This window comes from Kogia breviceps, chromosome 19, assembly GCF_026419965.1.
Source record: "Kogia breviceps isolate mKogBre1 chromosome 19, mKogBre1 haplotype 1, whole genome shotgun sequence".
Taxonomy (NCBI): Eukaryota; Metazoa; Chordata; class Mammalia; order Artiodactyla; family Physeteridae; genus Kogia; species Kogia breviceps.
In genome coordinates, this window is record NC_081328.1 from 14,628,633 (window position 1) to 14,654,166 (window position 25,534).

Sequence of the window (25,534 nt, forward strand, 5' to 3'; positions counted from 1 at the left end):
AAAAGACAATAAGGAGGGAAATAAAATTGAACAAAAACTACAACAGTAGTTTCCATGGTTACACTATTTATTTTAATAGCTTCTTAGGCATTCTAATCACACTGACTAGATTCCCTAGTAATGGTTAATTTCATCCAGTTTATGTTGAGTCTTACTAGTTTTATTCCCAGGGATTGATATTTTACCTAACTTCTAGATGCATCTAACTATGGACTCCAACAAACTGAGTATTATACACACTGACAACTAAATATTTATTGATTCATTCTTACATAAATTCATTTTGTCTACTGGAGACTCAGAAAGGAATCCAAAATGGCATACTGATTCTGTTGGGGTTTTTTTTGGATTAATGTTCACAGGAGAGTTAGATGTTGAATTCATTCATTTTTAAAAAATACTTTTTTTAAACAAAAGGAATAAATGTTAAATGTACAACAACGAAAAAATAGAGAAGCAAAAAAGAAGAAAGTGAAAGTCAACTTTGAACCTGCTACTCAGAGAGGACTGCTACTGAATGCACTATTGATTTTAGTTGACAGCAGTTGCCTATTCTATTTTTTTTAAACATCACAAATAAGACTTTTTATTGTCACCATTAAATGTCTGAATTTTAAACAGATTCTTGGACTGGTGGCTTATATCCATAAGCTCATTCAACTTTAGCATTCAACTCATCCCCAGCAGCTTTTCCAAAAGTACTACCTTCACCATGAAGCTCCATTAGTTTACCCAAGTCAAATTTTTGCTTCTTAGGATTTTTACTTTTCTAACAAAGACATCAGAGAGAGGATAAAAAGACTGTCAAAGCCTTTTCTATGTCTTTCCCAGTGCTGTCTGGAATCAATTTATTGCCCACTTTTTTCAAGTTGTTTTTTTGTGTGTGTGTGTGGTACGCGGGCTTCTCACTGCTGTGGCCTTTCCCGTTGCGGAGCGCAGGCTCTGGACACGCAGGCTCAGTGGCCATGGCTCACGGGCCCAGCCGCTCCGCGACATGTGGGATCTTCCTGGACCAGTGCACGAACCCGTGTCCCCTGCATCCACAGGCGGACTCCCAACCACTGTGCCACCAGGGAAGCCCTTTTCAAGTTATTTGTCTGTACCTCTCGGGTCATGATTCCTAACATCTTCTTCTGGATTTCTGACTATTGTGTTTTTTAGTAAAATCAACACAGAATTAGATGAAGCTTTAAATAACCATTGGTAGTCTTGACATCAGCATGAGATTCGATCATGACCTGCCATTTTTTGACCATTCTGGAGCACAGTTTATCACAGGTACAATCCATGCCATGGAAGTTGGTCAGGCAGTTTTTGCCCTGAACATCCTCAGTAATTAGCTTGGATTTTCTAAATGTAACTTCATTATTCTGCAGATCAGCAAGGCTCACTTTAAAAACACGACCCTTGAGGCCATCAGATGCAATTTTGATTCCTTGAGTTTTCCTGACTAGTGTTTTTCCAATGTTTCACATACTGAACATAGCTGGTACTTTCACATCATACCAATCTTTCATAGAGAATGGATTAACCACTTTCTTCTTGGCAACCTTTCTGCCACTTTTCATAAGCACTTGTTCTTGCCCACTGCCATGGTGCTGCTCAGAGGGCCAAAAGGGCTATTTGCTTATTTTTTTTTTAATTGGGAAAATATTCTATTCTTGGTTAACTTGCTAATTGATTTTTCTGAAACTCAGTTTCCTTAATGAAATATCATATCTGAAATTTTAACTTTATGTATTAATATTTAATAATTTAGTATAACTAATATTTAATATCTAGTACCACTTACTAATGTTATAATCACTATACCCAACAACTTTATTTACATTATCTAATTTGACTTTCACTCTACCTTGTGAATTAGGCACTAATAGTACTTCTATTTTTCAGATAAGTAAACTAAGGCTTAGAGAGGTTAAATAATTTGCTCACATAGGGTCACAAAGCTAAGCAAGCAGTTTCAGAATAGAGATTCCATTCCAGTTCCGACTACAAAATTTATACTCATACAACTCTGCTATAGTTTCTCCCTCAAACTTGTTCCCATAATACTTTTCATAAAAGAAAAATGTCATTTAAAAAACTTTCATATTTAGGGCTTCCCTGGTGGCGCAGTGGTTGAGAGTCCGCCTGCCGATGCAGGGGACACGGGTTCGTGCCACTTGCTCCGGTCTGGGAGGATCCCACATGCCGCGGAGTGGCTGGGCCCGTGAGCCATGGCCGCTGAGCCTGCGCGTTCGGAGCCTGCGCTCCGCAATGGGAGAGGCCACAACGGTGAGAGGCCCGCGTACTGCAAAAAACAAGACAAAACTTTCATATTTAGAAAAGACGTCATATTTGTTATTAAACGACTAACCTAATTTACCCATACCTCCGTTCAATTCCTTTGAAAGTTTTTTGAAGATAATGTCTCAAGACAAAAATATTAAGATCCAAAGGAAATAAACATGAATAAAATTCTTTCCCTGCCAAAATAAAACAGTGGATGTTACCAGTGATTTGCCTCGTTTGAAACTGGAACTATCATCAGAGAGCCAATTTCCATTTATATAAAACTACATAATTCTGTTTCTGATTATAATTTCTGTAAATTTATAGTCAACTGTTACAGTTGAAAAGCTAGATTTTTATCAGCTACACTTCTGCTGCTGTAGAGTCTATTATAATGAAATAAAGGAGTAATATGGAAAGAGAGAGCAGTGATAGTGATTAAGGAATGTTAGAGTAGGAAGAAATTTGGAGGCTACTTTGCCCATTCTCCATATTTTAGAGAGGAGAAAACTGAGGTCCAGAGAATTAAATATCTCTGTATCTCTTAAGCTGTCATAGTAGACAAAGTGTAAGAGTACCTGTGTGTGAAAAGTGACTTTCATCTGATAATTAAGACAGTGTTGCAAATGTATTCTAAAACTTTATCAATAAGAGAAACAGATTTTTTTTTTTTTTTTTTTTTGTGGTACGCGGGCCTCTCACCGTTGTGGCTTCTCCCATTGCGGAGCATAGGCTCCAGACAGACAGGCTCAGTGGCCATGGCTCATGGGCCCAGCCGCTCTGCGGCATGTGGGATCTTCCCGGACCTGGGCACGAACCCGTGTCCCCTTCATCAGCAGGCAGATTCCCAACCACTGCGCCACCAGGGAAGCCCGAGAAACAGATTTTTAAAAAACCCCAAATAACAAAAAGCATAAGACCTGGTACATAAAAAGTACCTAATATATATTTGAGAATGAACAAATGAATAAAAAGATTTTATTGCTTTCATTTTCAAGTTCCCTCACAATCCTTGAATTCATATTTTATATGCAATCATATTGTATACATATAGTTTATTATTTTGCTTTTTGCCCTTGAGTTATAGCACAACATTTTTCTGTGTTATAAAATGACCAGAACCTTTTAAAGGACCTATTGAAGTTATAACACTTCTGAGTCAGATTCCCAAATGACTGTTAAAAATGACTATTAACAGGGGTGAATCCAGGTTTTGCAGGGAGGCCCTCATTAAGGAAAAAATACAAAAATATGTTACTTAAAAAAAAGTTTTACAAAACAATGAAAAAATATCTATCTCTTTCAAGAGACCATTTCTAGGGCTCCTCCAGGGCTTGGAGGGGCCTGTATATTGAGTGGCCCTGAATCTTCATTAGCTTCATAGTACGTATGCCTCTGTTGGTAACCAGATACCACCTTCATGGTGGTTATGATACAGCTTGAATGTGTTTTAGAGGTTTACTAAAATTTTAGAAATGTACATCACACTTTGACAGTGTTAGAAATTCTTTCTATCCAGTTGACCTGGAATCTACTTTAGGCCCCACCATAAAGTTGGTGGCTTTTAAATTATAAGCAAGTCTCTTAACTTCTTCAGGTCTCAAATTCCTCATCTGTAGAATGGGCTTAATATCTATCTCAAAGAATTGCAAATGAAAACAAAGATAAAATAGTTGGTACAGTTCCTGACACATCATAAATGCTCCATAAAGATTAGGTATTATGATTACAGTGATAGTTAAAACATTAGCCTACCTTATATGGGAACCTCCTGTCTCTCCATTACAATTTTGTACATTGACTGTAGGTAAAATATGGTGTAAAATGAGTTTTAAGGATTGTCCAGATTCAATTTTTTATTATTTTAATTTTTAAAAATGTTATTATGAAAAGTAGCAACTACATAACAGAACATTTGGAAAATAGAGAAAAGAAAAAAAATAGCACCCATAATTTCTCCAGACTTATGCTATATTTTCTTGTTGTGTTTTTTTCCTTAATGCAGGCTTCATTTAAAATATAAAAACGCTTGAAATAAGTAGACCCAATTATTCTCTTTTTTAAAAATTTAATTATTTATTTGGCTGCGCTGGGTCTTAGTTGTGGCATGTGGTATCTTTAGTTGTGTCATGCAAACTCTTTGTTGTGGCATGTGGAATCTAGTTCCCTGACCAGGGATCGACCCCGGGGCCCCTGCATTGAGAGCACAGAGTCTTAGCCACTGGACCACCAGGGAAGTCCCCTAATTATTCTTTTTTCAAGGGGGGTTGGTAATGGCATTATTATTTTCAAATACATGGCAAATCTCAAAATATGTTTTACATAAAACTATTTGAGAAAAATCAGGAGGAAGAAAAGGTACACATTCTACTGTTGTCTTTCCATAGTTATTCCCACAAGCCGCACAGTGCAGCCAAAATAAATAAATAAGTAAATAAAGATTCATGTTTTTATAAGGTTATGATCTTACTGTACATATAATTTGATAGTCTGCCTTTTTTTCCTACATTATATCACAAGTCTTTCTCCATACTACTACATACTACTACAGTGACTTTCATAGTAACTAGAGCATCTGAGAGCAAGGCTTAGTTTCCTAAACTTCATATGACTGTGGGTGAAGAAACTAATGCAGGCCAAGGTTTGAAAAGTCAGAAACTCGGAGTGAGTGCTTTTGGTTTGCCTGCAACTATAACGTGGAAAATGTAGAAAGAGAAGTTATGACTCAGGGATTCTTGATTTTCAACCAAATGTCCCAAGTCAGCAAAAGAATATAAAGCCCTATCAACATAATCCTAAATTCCATAAACACTTTTATTTCTTTAATAGATGGGAAAGTGGTGCAATACTATTCAACAGCAAGGACTTATTTGTCACAATATGTAATTATTAGGGTTTTAGCTCTCAAAATGGGGTAAATTTACTCCCCCACCACCCAAAGGGGTCTTTCTTTAAAATTCTGCAAGGCAACGCAAATCCTCACTATAAAGAACAAGTCAAGTCTGGACATGGTTGTCTGAATTCAGTGACATTTGCTCTTGGAAAAAGACTTTTATCTTTTAATTATGCTTTTGTGCTGATATTCATTGATTTCAAAGCACAAACTTTTTCTTTTAAGCTTCTTGTTCCTTTAACATTGTCCTGCTGTAGGAATTCAAGCCACATTTAAAAATTGTAAAATATACACTGAGGAAGCAATCCACATGTCCATTGCTGAATGAATGGAAAAACAAAATGTGGCATATGCATACAATGGAATATTATTCAGCCTTAAAAAGGAAGGAAATTCCGATATTGATACATACCACAGCATGGATGAACCTTGAAGACATTACGCTAAGTGAAATAAGCCAGACACAAAAGGACAAATATTGTATGATTCCACTTATATGAGGTATCATAGAGATAGAAAATAAAATAACAGTTACCGGGTCATGGGGGGAGGAAGGAACAGGGAGTTATTGTTTAATGGGTACAGAGTTTCAGTTTCTGATGATGAAAAGTTCTGGAGATGGACAGTGGTGATGGTTGCGTAACAATGTGAGTGTGCTTACTGACACTGGACTGCATACTTTAAAAGGAGTAAAATAGTAAATCTTATGTATTTTATGGTAAATTTTTAAAAATCCAGTGTATAACATACATTGAGAAAAATGTATTATACATACATACATATTCAGTTTAAGAAATAATTATACAGCAAATATATGTGTAATCACCAACTAGGTCAAGAAATAAAATATTATCAGAGTGCACCCCTGTGCCCCCATCACAACCGTTTTCTTCCTTCCTGAGTAACCACTGTCCTGACTAAACATTTAAAAATCAGGCTGCGATATGATAATGCAGGATAAGTTAAATCAATATTACAAAATGCAACAGAGTATTTCTTTAAATTCCAATATTTTCCATATATGCAAAAAAAATTTTAAACTTAACTTTAAAAGTGCTCTTTCACCCTCCTTCTCTCTTGAAACTCTTCACATTCTAAAACCCTTCTTAGGTCCACAGTTGACCTCACCTGCAGCGTTAAAGCAAAACAAAACAAAAAAACCTACTTCAGTGTAGATTTTAGATTTTCATTCCTCCCACTCTCCCTTGCCTCCAACTACAAAGAAACAATGATTTAAACCCTTTGTGCTCTTTTAGAAAATTACACAGATACCCCATTGTGGAATCCTATAATCCCTTCGTGGAAAGGAAGAGATTAGCATATGAATACAAAGCAAAATGAATCCAGAATACAAAATGATCTACTGGATTGCGAAGCTCTTGTATTTTAAAAAATGTATTTATTTCTTCTTTTTGTATTGTCCCTTTAGTGGTCTCAGGGTTAAGGGAATTGAGCTTCCCCTCTGGTTACCCGGAAAAGGATTTAGAAAAAAAAAAAAAAGCCAATAGATTCTAGGAGATGCAAAACCAACAGATGGCTCCCAGAGCCAGTGGAATCGCCAGTGGAATCTGCTGCCCTCAACATGAGCTAGCTCGCGGGCGAGAAGTGTAGAAAGTGCTGTTCGCAGACTGCGCGGTGAAGAAGAGAAAGCGACAGAAGAGAGAGCCATAGTGCTGACGTTGAAGGCCCGGCCCTGTGAGGTTGCATAGGGTAAGTGGCGTTGGCCAGCAGGCAGTGGCTAAGGGGAAGGAAAGAGGATTTGGGCTAGGGGCGGGGCCAGAGGCTCAGCGTGGCTTCTGATTGCTGGGGTGCGGCTGCCAATCTCGCAGAATCGCTCGGTTAACCAGTGCGCTTGCGAGACGCGCTCAGATATACTGAGTGAGCCCTGAGAAGCAGTCTCACATCCTGACGGTGCAGCAGCCCGCAGCCTCAGCCAGAGAGTCCCAGCCGCTTTCAATGGAGGAGAAGCCCAGCCAGCCACAGTCTCAGCACCATCATAGCCACCACCATCCGCACCATCACCCCCAGCAGCAACAGCAGCAGCAGTCGCACCACCACCACCATTATTATTTCTACAACCACAGCCACAACCACCATCACCACCACCATCACCAGCAGCCTCACCAATACCTGCAGCATGGAGCCGAGGGCAGCCCCAAGGCCCAGCCAAAGCCGCTGAAACATGAGCAGAAACACGCCCTCCAGCAGCACCAGGAAACGCCGAAGAAGAAAACAGGTCCGGGAGGGAGGACGAATGGGGGAAGGGGGATGGAGGTGGGGGGTAGGGGAGATGGGGGTGGGGCTGGATCTGGGAAGCGCGGACGGGGTCAGGGTGTGTGTGCGTGTGTGTCCCTGTCCTGTGGGTCTGGGGAAGCCCCCTTTCATTCTCCGAAAGCTCGGGCTGGGCTCCGGGGTTTGCAGCGCCCTCTTCTCAGCATGGGAGAGGCCCAGCCAGGCCAGTGTGACCTTCCCGGCCCGGACTGGAGGGAGACCCAGAGGGTCGGCCTTGGAAGTGTAGCCTTATATTCCTTTCTCGATTACCTGCTTGCGGCCCCGGAGGGACCCTAACTTGGGGGCCCTGAGTTGGGGGTGAACCTCGCCCCCCTAGGAAAGTCCTTCGGGTGTAACTGAGGAAGGCCTAGCGAATTCCGACTCGGGTGGCGTCGCGAGACCCTTTTGCATACGTCGATGAGAGGGTAGGGGGGCAGAGTTGAGGAAGTGTTCTCCCTCACCCGCCACCCTAGCCCCACCTGTGGCCTTGGGGTTCCCCGTCTGGGGGGGGCGGTTGGGACCCCTCGTCTCTCGGGTCATTTCCACCCCTAGACGCCCCTTTCGGGCACCGCACCTCGCAGTCTGTCCCCGCGGCTCCTCCTGAGGCCGGCGCCCCGGGCCCGCTCCCCCCAGAGCCGGCGCGGCTGGAATGTTCTCTCCTCCTCGCGGGGCCGCTTCCTGTCCGCCATGTTGGAAGCCGATTCCTGTCACCGACTCCGGCCCACTGAAGAGCGGAGGGGGAAGAGTGTCGAGGGGGGCACGGCGCAGCCGAGCCGGGTGGTTGGGGATCCCCCCCGGCGTCACCTCGCTTCCCGCACTGCGGGGGCGCCGCCACCCCCGGCCCGCGGCCGCCCCTCCCCCCGTCGCCGGCCGGGTTGTGTAACCCGGTGGCGGCCGCGCGGCCCCGGGCGGGTCCCTGGGGTGGGGGAGGGAAGCGGCCACGAGGGGAGCGGCCTGCGACGGGCCCCGCGTGCTGGCGGCCGCGTTTCCCGCTCCCGGGTGCGGCGGGAGGCGCGGGCGGTCGGGGCGGGGAGCCGGCCTCGAAGCGGGGCCGAGGGAGAAGGAGGCCGCGGGCGGCGGCCGCGGGCGCTCCTGGGGCAGGAGGGCTTGGTGTGGGGGGGGCGGGAGGGATACATTTTGGGTAGAGGCGGTGCCTGAAGACCGGGTGGGGTACCCAGCGGGAACCAGGCTCCCCGGTCACGAGTTTCTCTGCCACAGGAACCTCGTCTCCTGCCAGGTTCGCTCACGACTCCGCCTCTCAGGCTTTCACTTGGGCCCTTTCCTTCTAGCAGCTCATTTTTACAAAATAAAAGCGTGTTCTATTTCTCTCCAACCACCCCAACATTTATTTTCTGGGCTTGGGCAGTGGTTTTGAAGAGAGAGATTAGAAAAATGTTTGATTGAATGGTGGAGAGGGCGACGTTTTTTTGACCCCTTTTTCTTGCCCTTAAGGGTGAACCGAGGTGGCTCATCCATGAGGTTGGTGCACTACCATCTTGCCTGGGAGGAGACTTTTTTTCCATGTTAAAAAGGAAAGGTGTTTTCTGATTTTAAAACCGATTGGATCCCCAAACTCTTCTTTTTAACAAATGTTAAATTGAGGGCAAAAGTCATTTTAGAAAACATTTGAAAAGAAATGAACTTAAAAGTTTATAACCACGCAGATTAAAAAAATAATGGTTCTTTATAAATTGAAACCGTAGGAGAATGAATTTTAAATCCTGCGTGTCAAATTTGATATAAGCAATTACTGAGAGCTCGAGAAAAACTGCTTTTCTATTGCAGATTTAATAGTACTTGAAGACTGAAATTGGAATGTCAGGTTTTCCATTTTGGGGGGTGGTAGGGACTGATGGTGTGCAGTAGAAATGAACATTAAATTTGTTGAGTGTTTAATCCTAAGGATTTGGAACAGTTTAAAAACTGTTAGAAACTATATAACACTAGATCTTTTTAACGTTAGGTTTTTTTCAACTAAAGGTGAAAAATATCTTACTATGGTTACTTGGACTATAAGGCAGTATTACAGTTCAGATTGGAAAATTCAGTTTTGTCTGTCAGGTATTAATATACTCCTGCAGGACTCCTTTCTACTTATGGGGGCAGCCCCTGAACCATTCAAGGTGGCATCCTTCAAATTACAATAGTTTGTCTTATCCTGAAAGGGAATAAATAGGGGAAACTGGGTTTAGCAGTTCTGAGAGAATGTAAACAGTTTGGGGTGAGCAGCTTTTCTTGTGTGGCCTGGTCACACCACTGTTGCTTCAGCATGCATAGTGCTAATTTATTAAGAAAACTTGTGAGGATATTTGAAATGTGTCTGTTAACGTGTCGAGGTGGGCTTTTATGACCCATTACCCATAAACCTGTAAAGAGTAACAATTTTTCTTTATCCAGAAGAGGGAGCAAGAGAGGGACAAATGCAAATTCATTCGGTAATTTCAGATACTAATCCAAAAGCTAGATTTATCAGGACTCCAGTTCTGCTGAGTCCTTTTGAAGTAGGGTTAGATGCTTTAGCATGGCAACCCTAAATAATAAAAGCACTTGGAAACTTTTGATTTCTCTCAGTAATTCTATAGTGTTTACATTTTCTTTCAATACCTAAATTTTTAAAAGAAAATGTCTCTCCGGCAGACTGTTTGCAACCAACAAAGTTGCCATGGGAAAATTTTTGTATGGTTAAATGAGAAATATTTTTTGTCGTTAAAACTTGGGGGGCGGAAGTATAGTGGCTTCTGGGTGGTTCTTAAATTGGTGATATCAGAGCCACTAAATAGGAAAAATTCTAGTTAATTTTAAAGTCTTGGCTTTGGTCCAACTTAGTTTGGACTTTGGATTATTTATTTATTTTTGTGTTTAAGACTGCTTATGTTTGAGATCTGAAAAGTTATGACTAATTGGCCCAAGGGTACAAGCCTTTGTTTTAGCCTGTTAGTATGTTAAATGGTATATATAATTCTCATTGGTCTAGAGTTGTGCACCGGTAAACTTATATCTGTTAAAAATGTTGAGAGTCTCTGTCGAAATTTCTGCTTTTCTGGAGAAAAATAAGAACCTTTTAGAAACCATCCTAAGCAGTGATCTCTGCTGTTTCATAGAATTTTTCCACCAAAAGTTTGATTTGATTGGCTATCATAGCTTTTTTAGTCAGCCAAAAAATAAAATGTATGTACCTCTACAGAAGTTAAGAACTTTTACAAAATATATTCTCTCATGGAACAAGTTCTGTGCCACTATATCCCAAGAATTATTATGCCTTAAGTATGTTTTCTTATTTCCTGAAAGTTAATATAATTTGCTCATTTCTCTGATGTGGAGTAAGTGACTTAAAATTATAGTAAACCGTGTTATGAATCTTCTCAGTGTGTTCTGTTCCACATCAAGTTCTTTTAAAACAATTGTTCTCAGGCCTTAGAAAAAAATCTTAGTGTCCCTTATACTCTTAAAGTATACAAAGAGCTTTTGATGTGGATTATGTCTATTGATATTTACCATATTGGAAATTAAAATTCAAAACAAGAATATACAAGCTCATGTGCCTTTTAGCCTTGACAGGCTAAAGGCCCAAGAGAATGAATGAGAGTGACAAATTATTTATTATTTATTTCTGTTGGAATACTAAATACTAGGAATACTAAATACTATTGGATTTCCCCCCACCTCCTGAAAAGCTGCCTTAAATGAGTGTGTGTGTGTGTGTGTGTGTGTGTGTGTGTGTGTGTGTGTGTATCCATCCTTCTCTTTTATCATGTATCTGTTTCTAATGACTTGACCTCAAGATGCTTTAGGGAACATTTCACAGTAAGGTAGATAACTAGTAACGCTATTTTACTAGTAAGGAAGTGAGAAAAGTTGTTGACCCGGCTGAATCACCTGTAGTAATAAACTGATTATGGTGACTGAAGTTCTTAAACTTGAATACCATAACACTTTTAAAAATTAGATACCTTTCATTGTAGTTTTGTTAATATCTTCTTAATGAATCATTTGGTTAGGCAGTATGACATAGTGATAGGAAACCATGTTCCAGACAGACTGGAGTTCAGCTTTCCAGTTCTTCCACTTTGTCACTTGGGCAAGTCACTTAATTTCTCTGAGAGTCTGTTTACCCAAATATAAAATGAAGAAAATATATCTTATAAGAGTTAGTACATAGGTGTTTGGGTTTCATACAATGGCAGTATTATTTAATGTCTGGGAAGTGTCAATGAATTTAAGACCACCTTTTTTTTTTTTTTTTTTTTTTTTGCGATATGCGGGCCTCTCACTGTTGTGGCCTCTCCTGTTGCGGAGCGCAGACTCAGCAGCCATGGCTCACGGGCCCAGCCGCTCCGCGGCATGTGGGATCCTCCCGGACCGGGGCACGAACCCATGTCCCCTGCATCGGCAGGTGGACTCTCAACCACTGCGCCACCAGGGAAGCCCTAAGATCACTTTTGAAAAAGTTCACAAGTGTTAGATTTTTGTTTGACAGAATGCAGTAGGAACTGCTTATGGTGACCACCAGCCATTTATGGTTTCAAAGAAGTGGAATCTTTAATTTTGTTGTAATACTTAGATTTACTGTGTCAGTATAACTTGATTTTGCCCAGAAGGTAGCTCTGTTCTTAATTGTAAAAGAAAATTTTATTTACTTATTTGTTTATATTTAAATTGTTTATTTATTTATTTATATAGGCTGTGCTGGGTCTTCATTGCAGCGCGCAGGGTTTAGTTACGGTATGTGGGATCTTAGTTCCCCCACCCGGGGTTGAACCTGTGCCCCTTGCATTGGGAGCATGGAGTCTTAACCCCTGTACCACCGGGGAAGTCCCTATAAAGGAAATTTTATAACAGCCTTGTGAGAATGATGGGAAGATTGATCCTGTTAGGTGAGAGATATTATGCTTAAGAGGTCATCTTCTTTCTGACCTTGGACTCTGGTTTGATACCAGGTCATTTCTGTCTCTTGCTTAGTAAATTTCCTAATCTGTGAAAGGGGACTAACAAGTGTTTTCTCATAGAGTTATGAAATAATAACATAAAGCTGAAGTCACAGTATAGTGTCTAATACATTGTAAATGAATAGTTGTAAAGTGTTATGTACATATTGTAATTTTTTTTAACCTTTTTTTTTCTTAGGCTATGGTGAACTAAATGGTAATGCTGGAGAAAGAGAAATACCTTTAAAGAACCTGGGTTCTGATGAAGCCACCAACCCTATTTCCCGGGTCCTCAATGGCAACCAACAAGTTTTAGACACTAATCTGAAGCAGACTGTAAAGTCCAGCACCTTTGGGAAAGCAGGAATTAAAACAAGGAATTTCATTCAGAAAAACAGTATGGACAAAAAGAATGGGAAGTCTTATGAAAATAAATCTGGAGAGAACCAATCTGTAGACAAGACTGATACCGTGGCAATTCCAAATGGTGTTGTAACAAATAATTCTGGCTATATTGCTAATGGTTATATGGGCAAAGGAGCAGATAATGATGGTAGTGGATCTGAGAGCGGATATACCACTCCTAAAAAAAGGAAAGCTAGGCGCAATAGTGCCAAGGGTTGTGAAAACCTTAATTTAGTGCAGGACAAAATAATGCAACAAGAGACCAATGTCCCAACCTTAAAACAGGGACTTGAAACTTTCAAGCCTGACTACAGTGAACAAAAGGGAAATCGAGTAGACGGTTCAAAGCCCATTTGGAAGTATGAAACTGGGCCTGGAGGGACAAGTCGAGGAAAACCTGCTGTGGGTGATATGCTGAGGAAAAGCTCTGATATTAAGCCTGGTGTGAACAGCAAAAAGTTTGATGATCGGCCCAAAGGAAAGCATACTTCTGCTGTTGCCTCCAAAGAGGACTCGTGGACCCTATTTAAACCACCCCCAGTTTTTCCAGTGGACAATAGCAGTGCTAAAATAGTTCCTAAAATAAGTTATGCAAGCAAAGTTAAGGAAAACCTCAACAAAACTGTACAGAACTCTTCCGTGTCACCATCTTCATCTTCATCCTCTTCGTCATCTACTGGGGAAACTCAGACCCAATCTTCAAGTCGATCATCCCAGGTCCCTATGTCAGCGCTGAAATCTGTTACTTCGGCCAGCTTCTCTAATGGGCCAGTTTTAGCAGGGACTGATGCAAGTGTGTATTCTCCTGGGGGTCAGCCACTGCTAACTACTGCTGCTAATACTCTAACACCCATCTCTTCTGGGACTGATTCAGTTCTCCAAGACATGAGTCTGACTTCAGCAGCTGTTGAACAAATTAAGTCCAGCCTTTTTATCTACCCTTCAAATATGCAAACTGTGCTGTTGAGCACAGCACAAGTGGATCTACCCTCTCAGACAGATCAGCAAAACCTGGGGGATATCTTCCAGAATCAGTGGGGTTTATCATTTATCAATGAGCCCAGTGCTGGCCCTGAGACTGTTATTGGGAAATCATCAGATCATAAAGTGATGGAGGTGACATTTCAAGGGGAATATCCTGCCACTTTGGTTTCACAGGGTGCTGAAATAATCCCCTCAGGAACTGAGCATCCTGTGTTTCCCAAGGCTTATGAGCTGGAAAAACGGACTAGTCCTCAAGTTCTGGGTAGCATTCTAAAATCTGGGACTACTAGTGAGAGTGGAGCCTTATCCTTGGAACCCAGTCATATAGGTGACCTGCAAAAAGCAGACACCAGTAGTCAAGGTGCTTTAGTGTTTCTCTCAAAGGACTATGAGATAGAAAATCAAAATCCTCTGGCGTCTCCTACGAACACTTTGTTAGGCTCCGCCAAAGAACAGAGATACCAGAGAGGCCTAGAAAGGAATGATAGCTGGGGTTCTTTTGACCTGAGGGCTGCTATTGTATATCACACTAAAGGTAACTTATTTGTTTCCTATATGAAGGTTCTTACTGGTTATTTTAATATACATTTATTGGCTGTTGTATTAAGAGTGAAATTTGGAAGCTACTATGAGATTCTTTAAGAATTCCAGAGCTTAGTTGAGAATAACAATGTTGATAAGCAGCTGATATCAGACTCTAATTCAGGGTCTTTGAAAACAGTATGGTTAAAGTTTAGAAGGAATGTTCACTTTGCCAACTTAAAAGCATTTCTTTTTATATAGACAAGGATAATTGACCTCCTGCCTTTTGTTCAAGGAATATTAAATTTTTTCTTTGAACAGGTGTTGCCTCTCCTTTGCTTTTTATATCATATGCTTCTTTATTAGTGAGCTCACTTGTTTGTTCTCATTTGCTTAAAATGAGTAGGAGCATTGGTTTTGGAGGAGGAGTCCAAAAAGGTGGAGTGTCAACTAATTTTTTCTCTCATAAGAAGGAATAACGGGTGCTAAAAGGTAACTAGAAAATAATCAAACTACAATGGCAGGTACAATCATCATTGTAGGGACCAGGCTCTTGGGAGTCTGCACCTGTCACAGCCCCAAAGCTCATGTTAAAAAAGAACCAGATATCTTTCAAGCTCCATGTTATAACTTTCTTAGGATATGGCTTATTTGTATCTTAAGGAAAAATTTGCTATTTGGCATAACTAATTTAAATCCTTAAAATAATGTTTTTTTGGTTTGTTTCTGCAGTATTTTTGTAGCCGTTCTTTTAAATTTATTTTTTATTGAAGTATAGTTGAATTACAGTGTTGTGTTAATTACTGCTGTACAGCAAAGTGACTCAGTTATACATAAATACATTCTTTTTCATATTCTTTTCCATTGTGGCTTATCACAGGATATTGAGTATAGTTCCCTGTGCTGTACAGTAGGACCTTGTTGTTTATCCATTCTATATATACCAGTTTGCATATTGCTAATCCCAAACTCCCACTTAAAACAGTGTTTTTTGTTTCATGAATGATGTTTACAAATGATGTTACAAATACCTCTGTGCTTTGGAGAACAGCGGTTTTCAGTTTTCCTTCTCTACCTCCCCTAACAAATCCGTACCCCATGCATGCATACACACACCTAATATATACTGCACAGTCCCATTTTTAACAGTAGCTCCTTTAGGCAATGATTTGCAACTGCAGGGAAGAGATAGCTTATCAGATAATAGGGATAAGGTAATTACCATATTCTCCCTGGAAGAATCACTGCCTCATAGATGAATAACAAAGTTATTTATGTGACTTCTAAGCAAATTACCTAGTCTCCATACTTTTCTTTAGCTGCAGATTGTAAGACATTTAGTAAAATAATCAGATATCCGTTTAAATTTTTCTTCCTTTAAAAAATAGGAGTAAATATTAGAATTGCCTTCTGGGAGTTTAGGAGTAGAAATCCTGGCAGATAAAATTACCTGTTTTCACTTTTCTCCAGCACTGCTCTTCGGAAGTAAATACGCGTTAACCAAGAGCTGGATGTTTTTAGGAAAGTTAGGGTAAAAAAATAGTTTCTTAAGACATTGGTTAATTATAAGTTAAATTCTGCCAGAGGAGTTGGGTGTTTTTGATATTTTCTGTGCCATCTGCCTTCCAGAGACCACTGTACTTGGGAAATTTTTACCAAAGTATTTTATATTGGTGGTGGTTGTGTGAGCCTGAGAAGATATCTGGTTGTGTTATGTTCTCCCACAACCTGGAAGAATTCTGGGACAAGTTGTTACATTGGGAGCTTGGTTGTTGGTATTATGTATGATGTTTATTATGGAGAAATGCAGGCCGTTTTTTTGTTTGTTTGTTTGTTTTGCGGTATGCGGGCCTCTCACTGTTGTGACCTCTCCTGTTGAGGAGCATAGGCTTCAGGCACGCAGGCTCAGCGGCCATGGCTCACACTCCGCGGCGAGTGGGATCTTCCCGGACCGGGGCACGAACCCGTGTCCCCAGCATCGGCAGGCGGTCTCTCAACCACTGCGCCACCAGGGAAGCCCAGGCCTTTTTAAATGGGGGTATTAACTCCTGTTTATTCTTAGGTATTCTGTGTATGCACTTGTCCTATAGATGGGCTAACTAATATGAAATCCATGGTATTTAGATAAGCTAAATACTCCTACGTGGATGCAGTTGTACTTACTTTTGCTGATGTAACTGAAAGATTTGCTTTAGTAAAGTGCATCAGTTTGAGTTTTGTAAGTGGACATTATTGAGATGAAATTGGTATTGATTTTTTTTTTCCTCCCTAGAACAAACAGGTAATATTCAGTTCAGTTAGGTCCCAAAGTGGCAGGTTCTTTGAATTCCTACCAAATTCATTAGGTCACTAATTTTTTTTTTTCTTTTATTTGAATTTGTTTTGGTCACAACCTTTTGACGATATGAAGATCTTTTTCTTAAACGAAGCCTTGCCCTTTTTTCAAGTTTTCTAAAATTCTAAAAGAGGCAGTAATCAGTGGGGCTTATTGGACTATCCTTTAAAAGAGCACTTGTATTATTTTCTTGATCCTTTAGTATGGTCTTTAAATGTTCAAAAGTAATCTATTACTGAGTAAGTTGAATGAAGTTAGACTTAGAATTGGAAGTTCTGTGCATACTTCCTAACTTCAAAAATAAGCCCTTCAGCAACTTTATTTGGAAATAGTAGGTAGGAGTGTGCATTATGTCAGTTCAACAGGAGTGGCACATTTTTTAGATTAAATATTAATGACCTGTGGTCTTAAACATTAGTTACTGCAGATTTTAAAAATCTGAATGTTTAGTTGAGGGATGTGAAATGAAGATACAGTGAGGCATAAAAAAGGAATTGATGAGAATTCTTGTTCTTGTGATTTTTTTTTTTATAGCTTTTGATATAAATATGCTATTAACTTTTCTTAAGAAATAAGACTGTTAATCTTTGGTTTGGAGGGGAATATTGTACCATGACATAGCAGTACCGGTATTTAAGTTAAGAGGTAGGGCCTCTTTTCCTATTTATCTCAACTGACACTTGAATTAAAACTTTAAAGTGATAATTTTTCAATTGATTATGAAAAATTTAAGTATATATAAGTATATAAATATATTTATGTATATTTTAAAATGGAGCCAAATAATACAGTGAACCCCAATGTGCCCATCATCCAGCTTGAACCTTTAGAAAACATTGTCATTCTTATTTCATCTACCCACCTTAACACTCTTAGGAGTTTTTAAAAGCAAATTCCAGGTATCAGCATTTTACTCGTTGATACTTTGAGTATGTTAGAGTGATGGCTTTTAATGCACACACCCAAGACATATAACCATTGACACCTTCAAAGTAATTACTCAGAATGCTTAGCTAGTAGAACTCTTTGATTTGTTGTCAAAGGCTTAGAATACTAGATCCTAACTTTCTGAGGTGATACCTTTAGTTTTGAAATGGTCTAAACTCATTTGAAGCCAAGAAGTAACATTGATTGGTGTGAGTTGTGTGGTTAATGTGTTAATTTAAACCAGTTAATTTATCTTGCCTGGCTAATACTGCACTAAAGGATATTAAGCATTCAAAATGCTGACATTTTGAAGTATTCATTAAATAATTTGATTTGATAAAATTTACCCAACACATAGAGACGCAGGGGAGATAAATAGTGTAAGATTTAATTTTTGATGGTTGGGATGAGTCAAAATGAAAGCTGTCTAGTATAAAATATTCCTGAGGCAGCTCTAGGCTATTGCGTGAAATTTTAAAAACTTGTTTCTGTATTACCTCTGCAGGTGGCAGGTTATTGGCATAAGTGGTTTGATCCACTCGAGTTGGGTCCTGGATTGAAAAAAATTTTTAACTCACTGGGTGGTTCTAATTGCAGACTAGGATTGGGACTCTAGGTCTATAGAGAACTTTCCTCAGCTTAATTCTTTTTTTTCTTTTCTGAAACAGTTTTCTGTACTACTAAGGAGTTGTGCAGTAATTCATTTGTTTTCCTCTTAATGTTGTACCTACCATAGGCCTAGTTGTGGAAGACTTGCTTTCACAGGGTGAGTCTTTTCCTTTAAAGAACTTCAGTAGAGGAGAAAACAATACACAAGTTTTAAGGCAAGGATTTTAAATGTCATAAGAAGGATAAAAAGAGATCTTAGTTGGGGGAGAGAGAGTTTCTTAATGGAGTAAAGGTAGGAAGAGTAAATGTAGGATTATGTTTTCCTGGAGGCAGTGGAATTTAAACTGGATTTTGATGGATGGGGATAAGATTTTTGACTTAATGGGAATACAGAGAACAGAAAGATAAAAGAACAGAAAAGTTGGAAGACAAGTAAAGTCGGAAGATATCCACTTTGGATGTGGTGAGGGCATATAAAAGAGGAGGAAGGTAAATTGCTGCCGGATCATGGAGGTTTTTAATTTCCATCTGGAGGCAGGGGGAGCCACTGAATATCAGAGAGATAGGCTGGTAGAATGGAAGTAACTTAAACTGACAAACGACAGGGTTTTAATGCTATTCCTAATTCCTATGTACTTGGGCAAATCATTTATCATTTTTAAGCCTGGGTTTTCTAATTTTATAAAATAAGTATATCAGCCTTTGTTTTGTGTTACCAGATTGTACTCAACTGCTGTAAAAACTGGGTTGGTATTAAACAATTGACTTGTAGATCTGTGTCCAGGTAGATTAATGTGGCACCAATTTGTAGGGTAGATTAGAAGCCATTTTTCTGGTGACTAGAAGTAAAAGATCAGTCAGACTCTTGGAATAGTCCCGGCAGAGAAATAACAGAGATTTCCCCTTTGTATTTGCAGTCATGTGAATGTATTATTTGTCCAAAAATGAACAAACATTTATTTTTTAAAAGTTTTTAGATTGGGTAAGGGCAAGAGGGAACTGATAAATATTTCTACATCTGCAGGATAATGGGAAACAGGATTTTTTTAAAATTTCATGTATTTTTTAATACAGCAGGTTCTTATTATTTTATACATATTAGTGTATATATGTCAATCCCAATCTCCCAAGGGAAACAGGATATTGAGGAGGCAAGTTACGGTTAATTAAATTGATCCATAAAATTGATGGGAACTATACATACAGTTTATATATTTGCTCACAAAAAAATCTGAATATTAAGTTTTCTCCTGTGAGTTAACACAATGCTTAATAAGCCTTTCCACTGTATTGCGTTTGCTCCATAATTGTGCCATCAAAGCTATCTTTCTAATAATCTTATTAACAGGTACCTGCAGATTTGAGTTTGGTTTCAGTCCTAGCTGAATATCCTATATTTCGGAAGAGTCCTTTTTTCCCCTCTGTAATATGGGACATATAGGAATGTATGTGACAAGTAATTCTTAATAATTGTGTGAGATCCTTTTTTCCCAGTGACTTTCCATTTTAACAGCCATACTGGGTACTTGATTTCTCATTAATTCTGCTTTATGAATACAGTAATTACTTTGCTACTAATCTGGAAGGTAACTTGTAAGGAATTTAATAGAAGCTAAAATTTAACCCCTAGATTTCATTAGCTGAAGTCCTGAGGGAGAGGGAAGTAATCATCCATGTTATAAAAGCAGAAATTGTCTGTTACTATCATAGTAGTAGCAGTTTCATTCTAAGCAACTTGAATTTGATATTTTACCTTTAAAAGTAATCCAGAATAGAATAAGTGCTCCAAGTTTCTATTGTATGTATTTAGAGGTTGTCCAGACAATTCTGTCTGTTGGTGTCGCTCCAAATTGGGAATGTAGGATTGAGATTGATACACTGAAGAGTTCATTAAGCATCTACTGAAAAGGTGATGACTTAACTACCTTAATCAACTTTACTTGAAAATGTACAGTATTTCTTTATGGGTATAGTCAAAATGAAAAGTAAAAGGATGGGGAGAAATTTCTGACAAGCAAAAGAATAGGCAGGTAGGTACAGTGGTTGAGAAGGAAGGAAGTCAGGATAGCAGAACAGTGTTGGGATAGCCAGAAATCATCAAAAGACAGGTAAATCTGAATTAGAGAAAAAGCAGAATTTAAATTTATGCCACCGCCCTTGCAGAATTTTACAGAATTTGATCTAAAATGTCTTAATAAGGGGTTGGAAGGCATGATTACTGATAAATTGATCTGGGGGTTCTCATTTGTGGGAATCAGCTTGTTTTGCCTTATATATGATTTCTTTTTGTGGGGAGCCATTACGTGCTTCTTAAAATGTTTAAATGTTTTTAAATGACTTTTTTAAAATGTTCTATTAAACTGGGACAGTAGTATCTTTCAATTTTAAAGGCAAACAGTTAAGCTTTTGGTTAACTTTAACTCTCTTCAGTCTTTTTCTTTGAAGGATTTTAGAATTAGAAGATTAATCTATTTGGTTGAACCATGTGAAATTGCTGTTTTTGTAGGTCAAAACAGGTTGTGAATAATAGCAGTTTCAAATGGGTCTACCTAAAAAACTACTTTTCTATATTATTACTTCCTTGACTGATTTGTGAGTAGTATTCTGTTCAAATCAATAGTTATTTATTTATTATGTCAAGCACTGTGTGTGGTGATAAACAGGTGAAAAGAGAAGGGTTCATGTTACTAAGGAGCTCAGTCGGATGGGGAAACATGGAAAGAAATTTATTACTGGTGTGATTACTCTATAGAAAAATGCATTTAGAATATAGAGAAACCGCTAAGGTGGGTGGGTGGGGTCGGGGTGAGGGTAGTCAGGATTCAGAAAAGAAGTGAACGTTGGCTTATTTATTGTAGAAGCAGAGTCAGAATATTTTAGGTGGAAGTGATACAGTGTTTGAAGATTGCCAGTTATTCAGTTTGTTTCAGGGAAGGTGAATGGTACAAGTTAAATCTTTAACTTAGTCATTGAATTTATTTATTAATGTATCAGCCACTGTCAAATGCTAGAAATAAATTTATTTATTTTATTTTTTATTTTTGGCTGCGTTGGGTCTTTGTTGCTGTGCGCGGGCTTTCTCTAGTTGCAGAGAGCAGGGCCTTCTCTTTGTCACGGTGGCTTCTCTTGTTGTGGAGCACGGGCTCTAGGCGCGCGGGCTTCAGTAGTTGTGGCTCACGGGCCCTACAGCACAGGGTCAGTAGTTGTGGCACATGGGCTTAGTTGCTCCGTGGCATGTGGGATCTTCCCAGACCAGGGCTTGAACCTGCGTCCCCTGCATTGGCAGGCAGATTCTTAACCACTGTGTCACCAAGGAAGCCCTACAAATAAATTTAGTATGAGACATACACAGAACCAATCTCCATGTAGGCAAGTGGGAATCCATTGAAATGTTTTGAGCAGTGTGGTCACTTTCAGATTTATATTTTTAAAGGAAGAGAATTATAACCATGGTCTAGAAAATAGAAAGTGAGGCTCAGTTAACTGCATAAGAGAACAGTTAAAAGACAACTTCGGAAATGTGCATAGGATACCACTGCTTGAACCAGGGCAGTGGCACTGGGCTAGAGAAAAGGGGATAGGTAACTAGAAAGTTACAAATGTCTTAACTTTGGGTGAGAGTTGCAGTAGTTGGACACTCCCTCCCTGCATTCTCTAGTTTCCATTTCCTTAACTCTATCCACTCTTCCTACTTCCTATATGTTTGATATAACCTTCCTGATATCACTCTCTTTTTCTCAAATGTTGGTGCTCCTTCAGTCCCCTTTTCATGCTTTTGAACTCCTGGGTAATCTCATCTAATTCTATTGCTGTGAATTAAGCCTTAAAACTTCTTCAACTGCTTTTATGCTGAGTTCAGACCACGTATATTCAATTCAACATTACTCCAATTCTGTGTTTTTAAAACTGAATTCATTTTTTCCCCAAAACCTGCTCTTTCTTTCTTGCCTTCCCTCTCAGTGAATCAATATACAATACAACCCTTATCGTTAGGTTTATATGGATCCTCTCTAACATCTCCATTCTTTTCTATCTCTAATACAACTGTCCTAAATTCTTTACTTCTGCAGTAACATTTACTGGACTCTTTTTCTGTATTGTCATTTCATCCATTCTCTTCAGCTGCCTTGAGGAATCATTCCTAATATTTAGTTAATAACCTCATATTTCTTCAGTAGCTTCCCTTCACTGATGTAATTAAATAATAAACTTTTCTTTATGAATGCTTTGTGCTTTTCCCCCAAAATAGCAAAAAGGCATTTTTCTTTGTCTACATCTTTCCTTGGTGACTTTCAGCTTTGTTCCCTGAATAGTGTTGTTCTTTGTCTAAATCTTTTCCTCTTAGTGACTTACTAAATTACCTGTGACTGCTAAAGCCTGGGTCAGGAAACTTGTTTTATAAAGGACCAGATAGTAAATATTTTAGGCTTTGTGAGCCAGTCTCTGTTATTTGGTTCAGTAAATATTTTAGGCTTTGTGAGCCAGTCTCTGTTATTTGGTTCGGCCTGGTACACAAAAGCAGTGGGCGTGGCTCTGTTCCAGTAAAACTTTATTTGCAAAAAGAAGTGGTATGTAGAACCCAGTTGGCTGACTGCTTTAAATTAGCACACCTTGTTTAATACCATCAAGCTTTGTTTGTGCTGATGCTTCTTCTACCTAGAAAAGCTACCTACCTACTCTACTAAGCTCACAGAGGCAGAGCATTTCTTTCTGTTTTTGCATCTATATCCCTATCCCCTAAGTAGTGCTTTTTAATCCACTTGGAATTAAGAACTTGTAGGTAATTGGACATTTACTACAGGAAGCCTTGAGATATGGAACTACATAGAAGGTAGTCTGCTTTAGAAAATTGAATGTTACATTTTCTTCATTTGAGTGGCATTACTAAATATTTGAATTTTTAAAATTTTGATACAGTAAAATTTCAAATTTGGGTGGTAGTGGTCTAAATGATAGAATCGTGACAAAATTGCCTACGAAGTTCGGCCCTGTGGCCATTACTCAATAACTGTTTGCATAATTGGATGATGTGATTCCTGTTTTAAAAGAACTGGGAAGTTAGACGTGTATGTGTGTGTGTGAGTGCATGCGTGTTAGAAGAGGGCAGTGTTAAAAGTAAAAAGATTAATGTTATGCTATGTTATGATTCTGTATAGTTGAAGGTGCCTTCTTAGGCTTCTTTATACTTGTTCAGCTTCTCTTGTGATAAAGTTAAACAAACTCATTTCATATTTAACGTCTGAATCCAAACTTTTGTAACCTAAAAGAGGGCAAAATGTCGTTCACTTCTTTCCCATGTATTCTCTGTCACTAACTTCTTGTTAGTCTTTTTAGAGTGGTTGAAGCATGGCATATAATCCCGCAAACAATATTTGATTTATTTCCCCTTCTTTTTCATCTTAACTTGGAGTTTCATGGAAACAAATTCTAATCAAGGAAGTCAAGTTGCTACTAGTTATAGAAGTAATTAGCAGGAAGGGGAATTGCATTCATTTCTCAGTACAACACTGCAGATAATGCTGATTTCCTGGCTGGAAGCTAGGCTGGCCCATGACTAATTTTTTAGCTAGGTCAGCATCCCTTTTCCCTCCTCAGAAGTCATAGTCAAATTCACTACTCCAGAGCCCATATTTGAGGGTAATAAAATTTTCTTGCCAGAAATAATTTAAAATCATTAGAGTAGAATGTAAAACTGAATGTCCTAGTTTAAGCTAAGGAAATGTCTTCAGTCCACTAAAGAAATGGGATGTTTGCAAATAGTTATTTTTGTCTTTATTCTAAATGTGTATGTTTACTCTGCTTTAAAAGTACAATAGGGCTTCCCTGGTGGCACAGTGGTTGAGAATCCGCCTGCCGATGCAGGGGACACGAGTTCGTGCCCCGGTCCGGGAAGATCCCACATGCCGCGGAGCGGCTGGGCCCGTGAGCCATGGCCGCTGGGCCTGCGCATCCGGAGCCTGTGCTCCGCCTCCGCAATGGGAGAGGCCACAACAGTGAGAGGCCCGCGTACTACCAAAAAAAAAAAAAAAGTACAATAGTATGCTGCTACTGTGACTCTTGAATGTAGTGCCCTGCCACCCCCCCACCAGAAAAAGGGTGGGGCAACGGCAGGTTGAGGTTTTCGGTGGGAAGAGAAAGGAAAATGTTACAGCATAGGCGGGCTATAACAATGAAAAGTTCTATTCTTTTCTCAACATACAACTAAATATAGATTTATCTTTGCATTAAGCAAACTTTAAATAATCTGTGTATACAGAACTCAGGAATTTATCTGTTGCAAAATGTGAGATTTCTGTACTTTAAAAGGGGGAAAGGTGGTCAGATTAATTTTTTCTGTAGTGAGGTCAACCAAGGAAAGGCTTATCTTTGGACTTATTAAAGTAAGCCATTCTGAGATCCAGAAGTTTGTAGATAACAGCTCTAATGACTATTGCAGCTACTCCTAATTGCCTGAAACTAATGGGATTAGAAATTATATTGAAGTGATAGATACATGAGTGCCATGTCTAGAATTCCTTTCCTGATATATCTTCTTTTTTTTTCCCTAGATTAGACTGGTTGCAATTCTCTTTCCTTATACCTCCTAGGAGATGGGAATTTTCCTGCCAATCTTTAGATGGGCATCTGCTCAGCAATTTAAAGGCCATAGCATCCATCTAAGCTCTTGGACCAAGTGGCAACCAGTACATTATTCCCAGTCTTTGTTTAATCAGGGAATTTCTGTGATACCTTGAATGGGATTTTATCTGGATAATTCTTTGATCATTTTGAATAATTAACCCATTACTCCAAACATCCAATTCTGACAAATTTTCAAAAAATCTTAACAGGTTTTTTAGAAGTGAGTTTGATGCGGTGGGGGGCAGGGAGAATGTGATTCTACCATTCCCTGACCCCATCCATTCACATAAAACAAAAAGTAATAATTTTAGATCTAGACACTTACTTCCCTTTAGCCCTGGGGAACTATTATGTTGTACCCTAACTATAACCCATGTTCAGATATATCTAATCTTAATGAGCTCCAGTTTTATTTTTCCTTAACTATAATTGGTTGCTGATAAATTATAGAATATAATTACAGACAGTCCAGTTATACAGAATAAAAATCACCTTTTTGTCTTTTCAAAATGGTAGTTATAGGGCTGTGGAAGAGCACTTATTCACAGTGTTAGTTATAGGTCATTCCTATTACTAAGTAATTTTTGTTTACATTAATCTCCTTTCAAGGAACAATTCTTAGGTTCTTGTGGTGTAATAGTCGTCTACTGTCCTATTCCTCAAGACTTCAAATATCCCTTCTGTGAAGCTTTTTCTTACGCTTCCAGGTAGAGTTTTTCTTGCCCTCTCTCTGTATGTCACTACAGTTTGGTCATGTACCTACTTCCC

The 25,534-nt window shown here is 39.2% G+C and overlaps 1 protein-coding gene and 1 pseudogene across 1 annotated transcript in view; one reads left to right on the forward strand and one right to left on the reverse strand.

The window, feature by feature from the left end:
• Positions 1 to 613: 613 nt before the first annotated feature.
• Positions 614 to 1,594, reverse strand: LOC131745763 (small ribosomal subunit protein eS1-like; annotated as a pseudogene).
• Positions 1,595 to 7,028: 5,434 nt separating this feature from the next.
• Positions 7,029 to 25,534, forward strand: part of NUFIP2 (nuclear FMR1 interacting protein 2) — a 28,105-nt gene continuing 9,599 nt past the window's right edge. The window contains exons 1-2 of the mRNA XM_059046304.2: positions 7,029 to 7,403; positions 12,563 to 14,287. Of these exons, the coding sequence (XP_058902287.1) occupies positions 7,124 to 7,403; positions 12,563 to 14,287 (2,005 nt within the window). The 5' untranslated portion in view covers positions 7,029 to 7,123. The remainder of the gene's footprint in view (positions 7,404 to 12,562; positions 14,288 to 25,534) is intronic.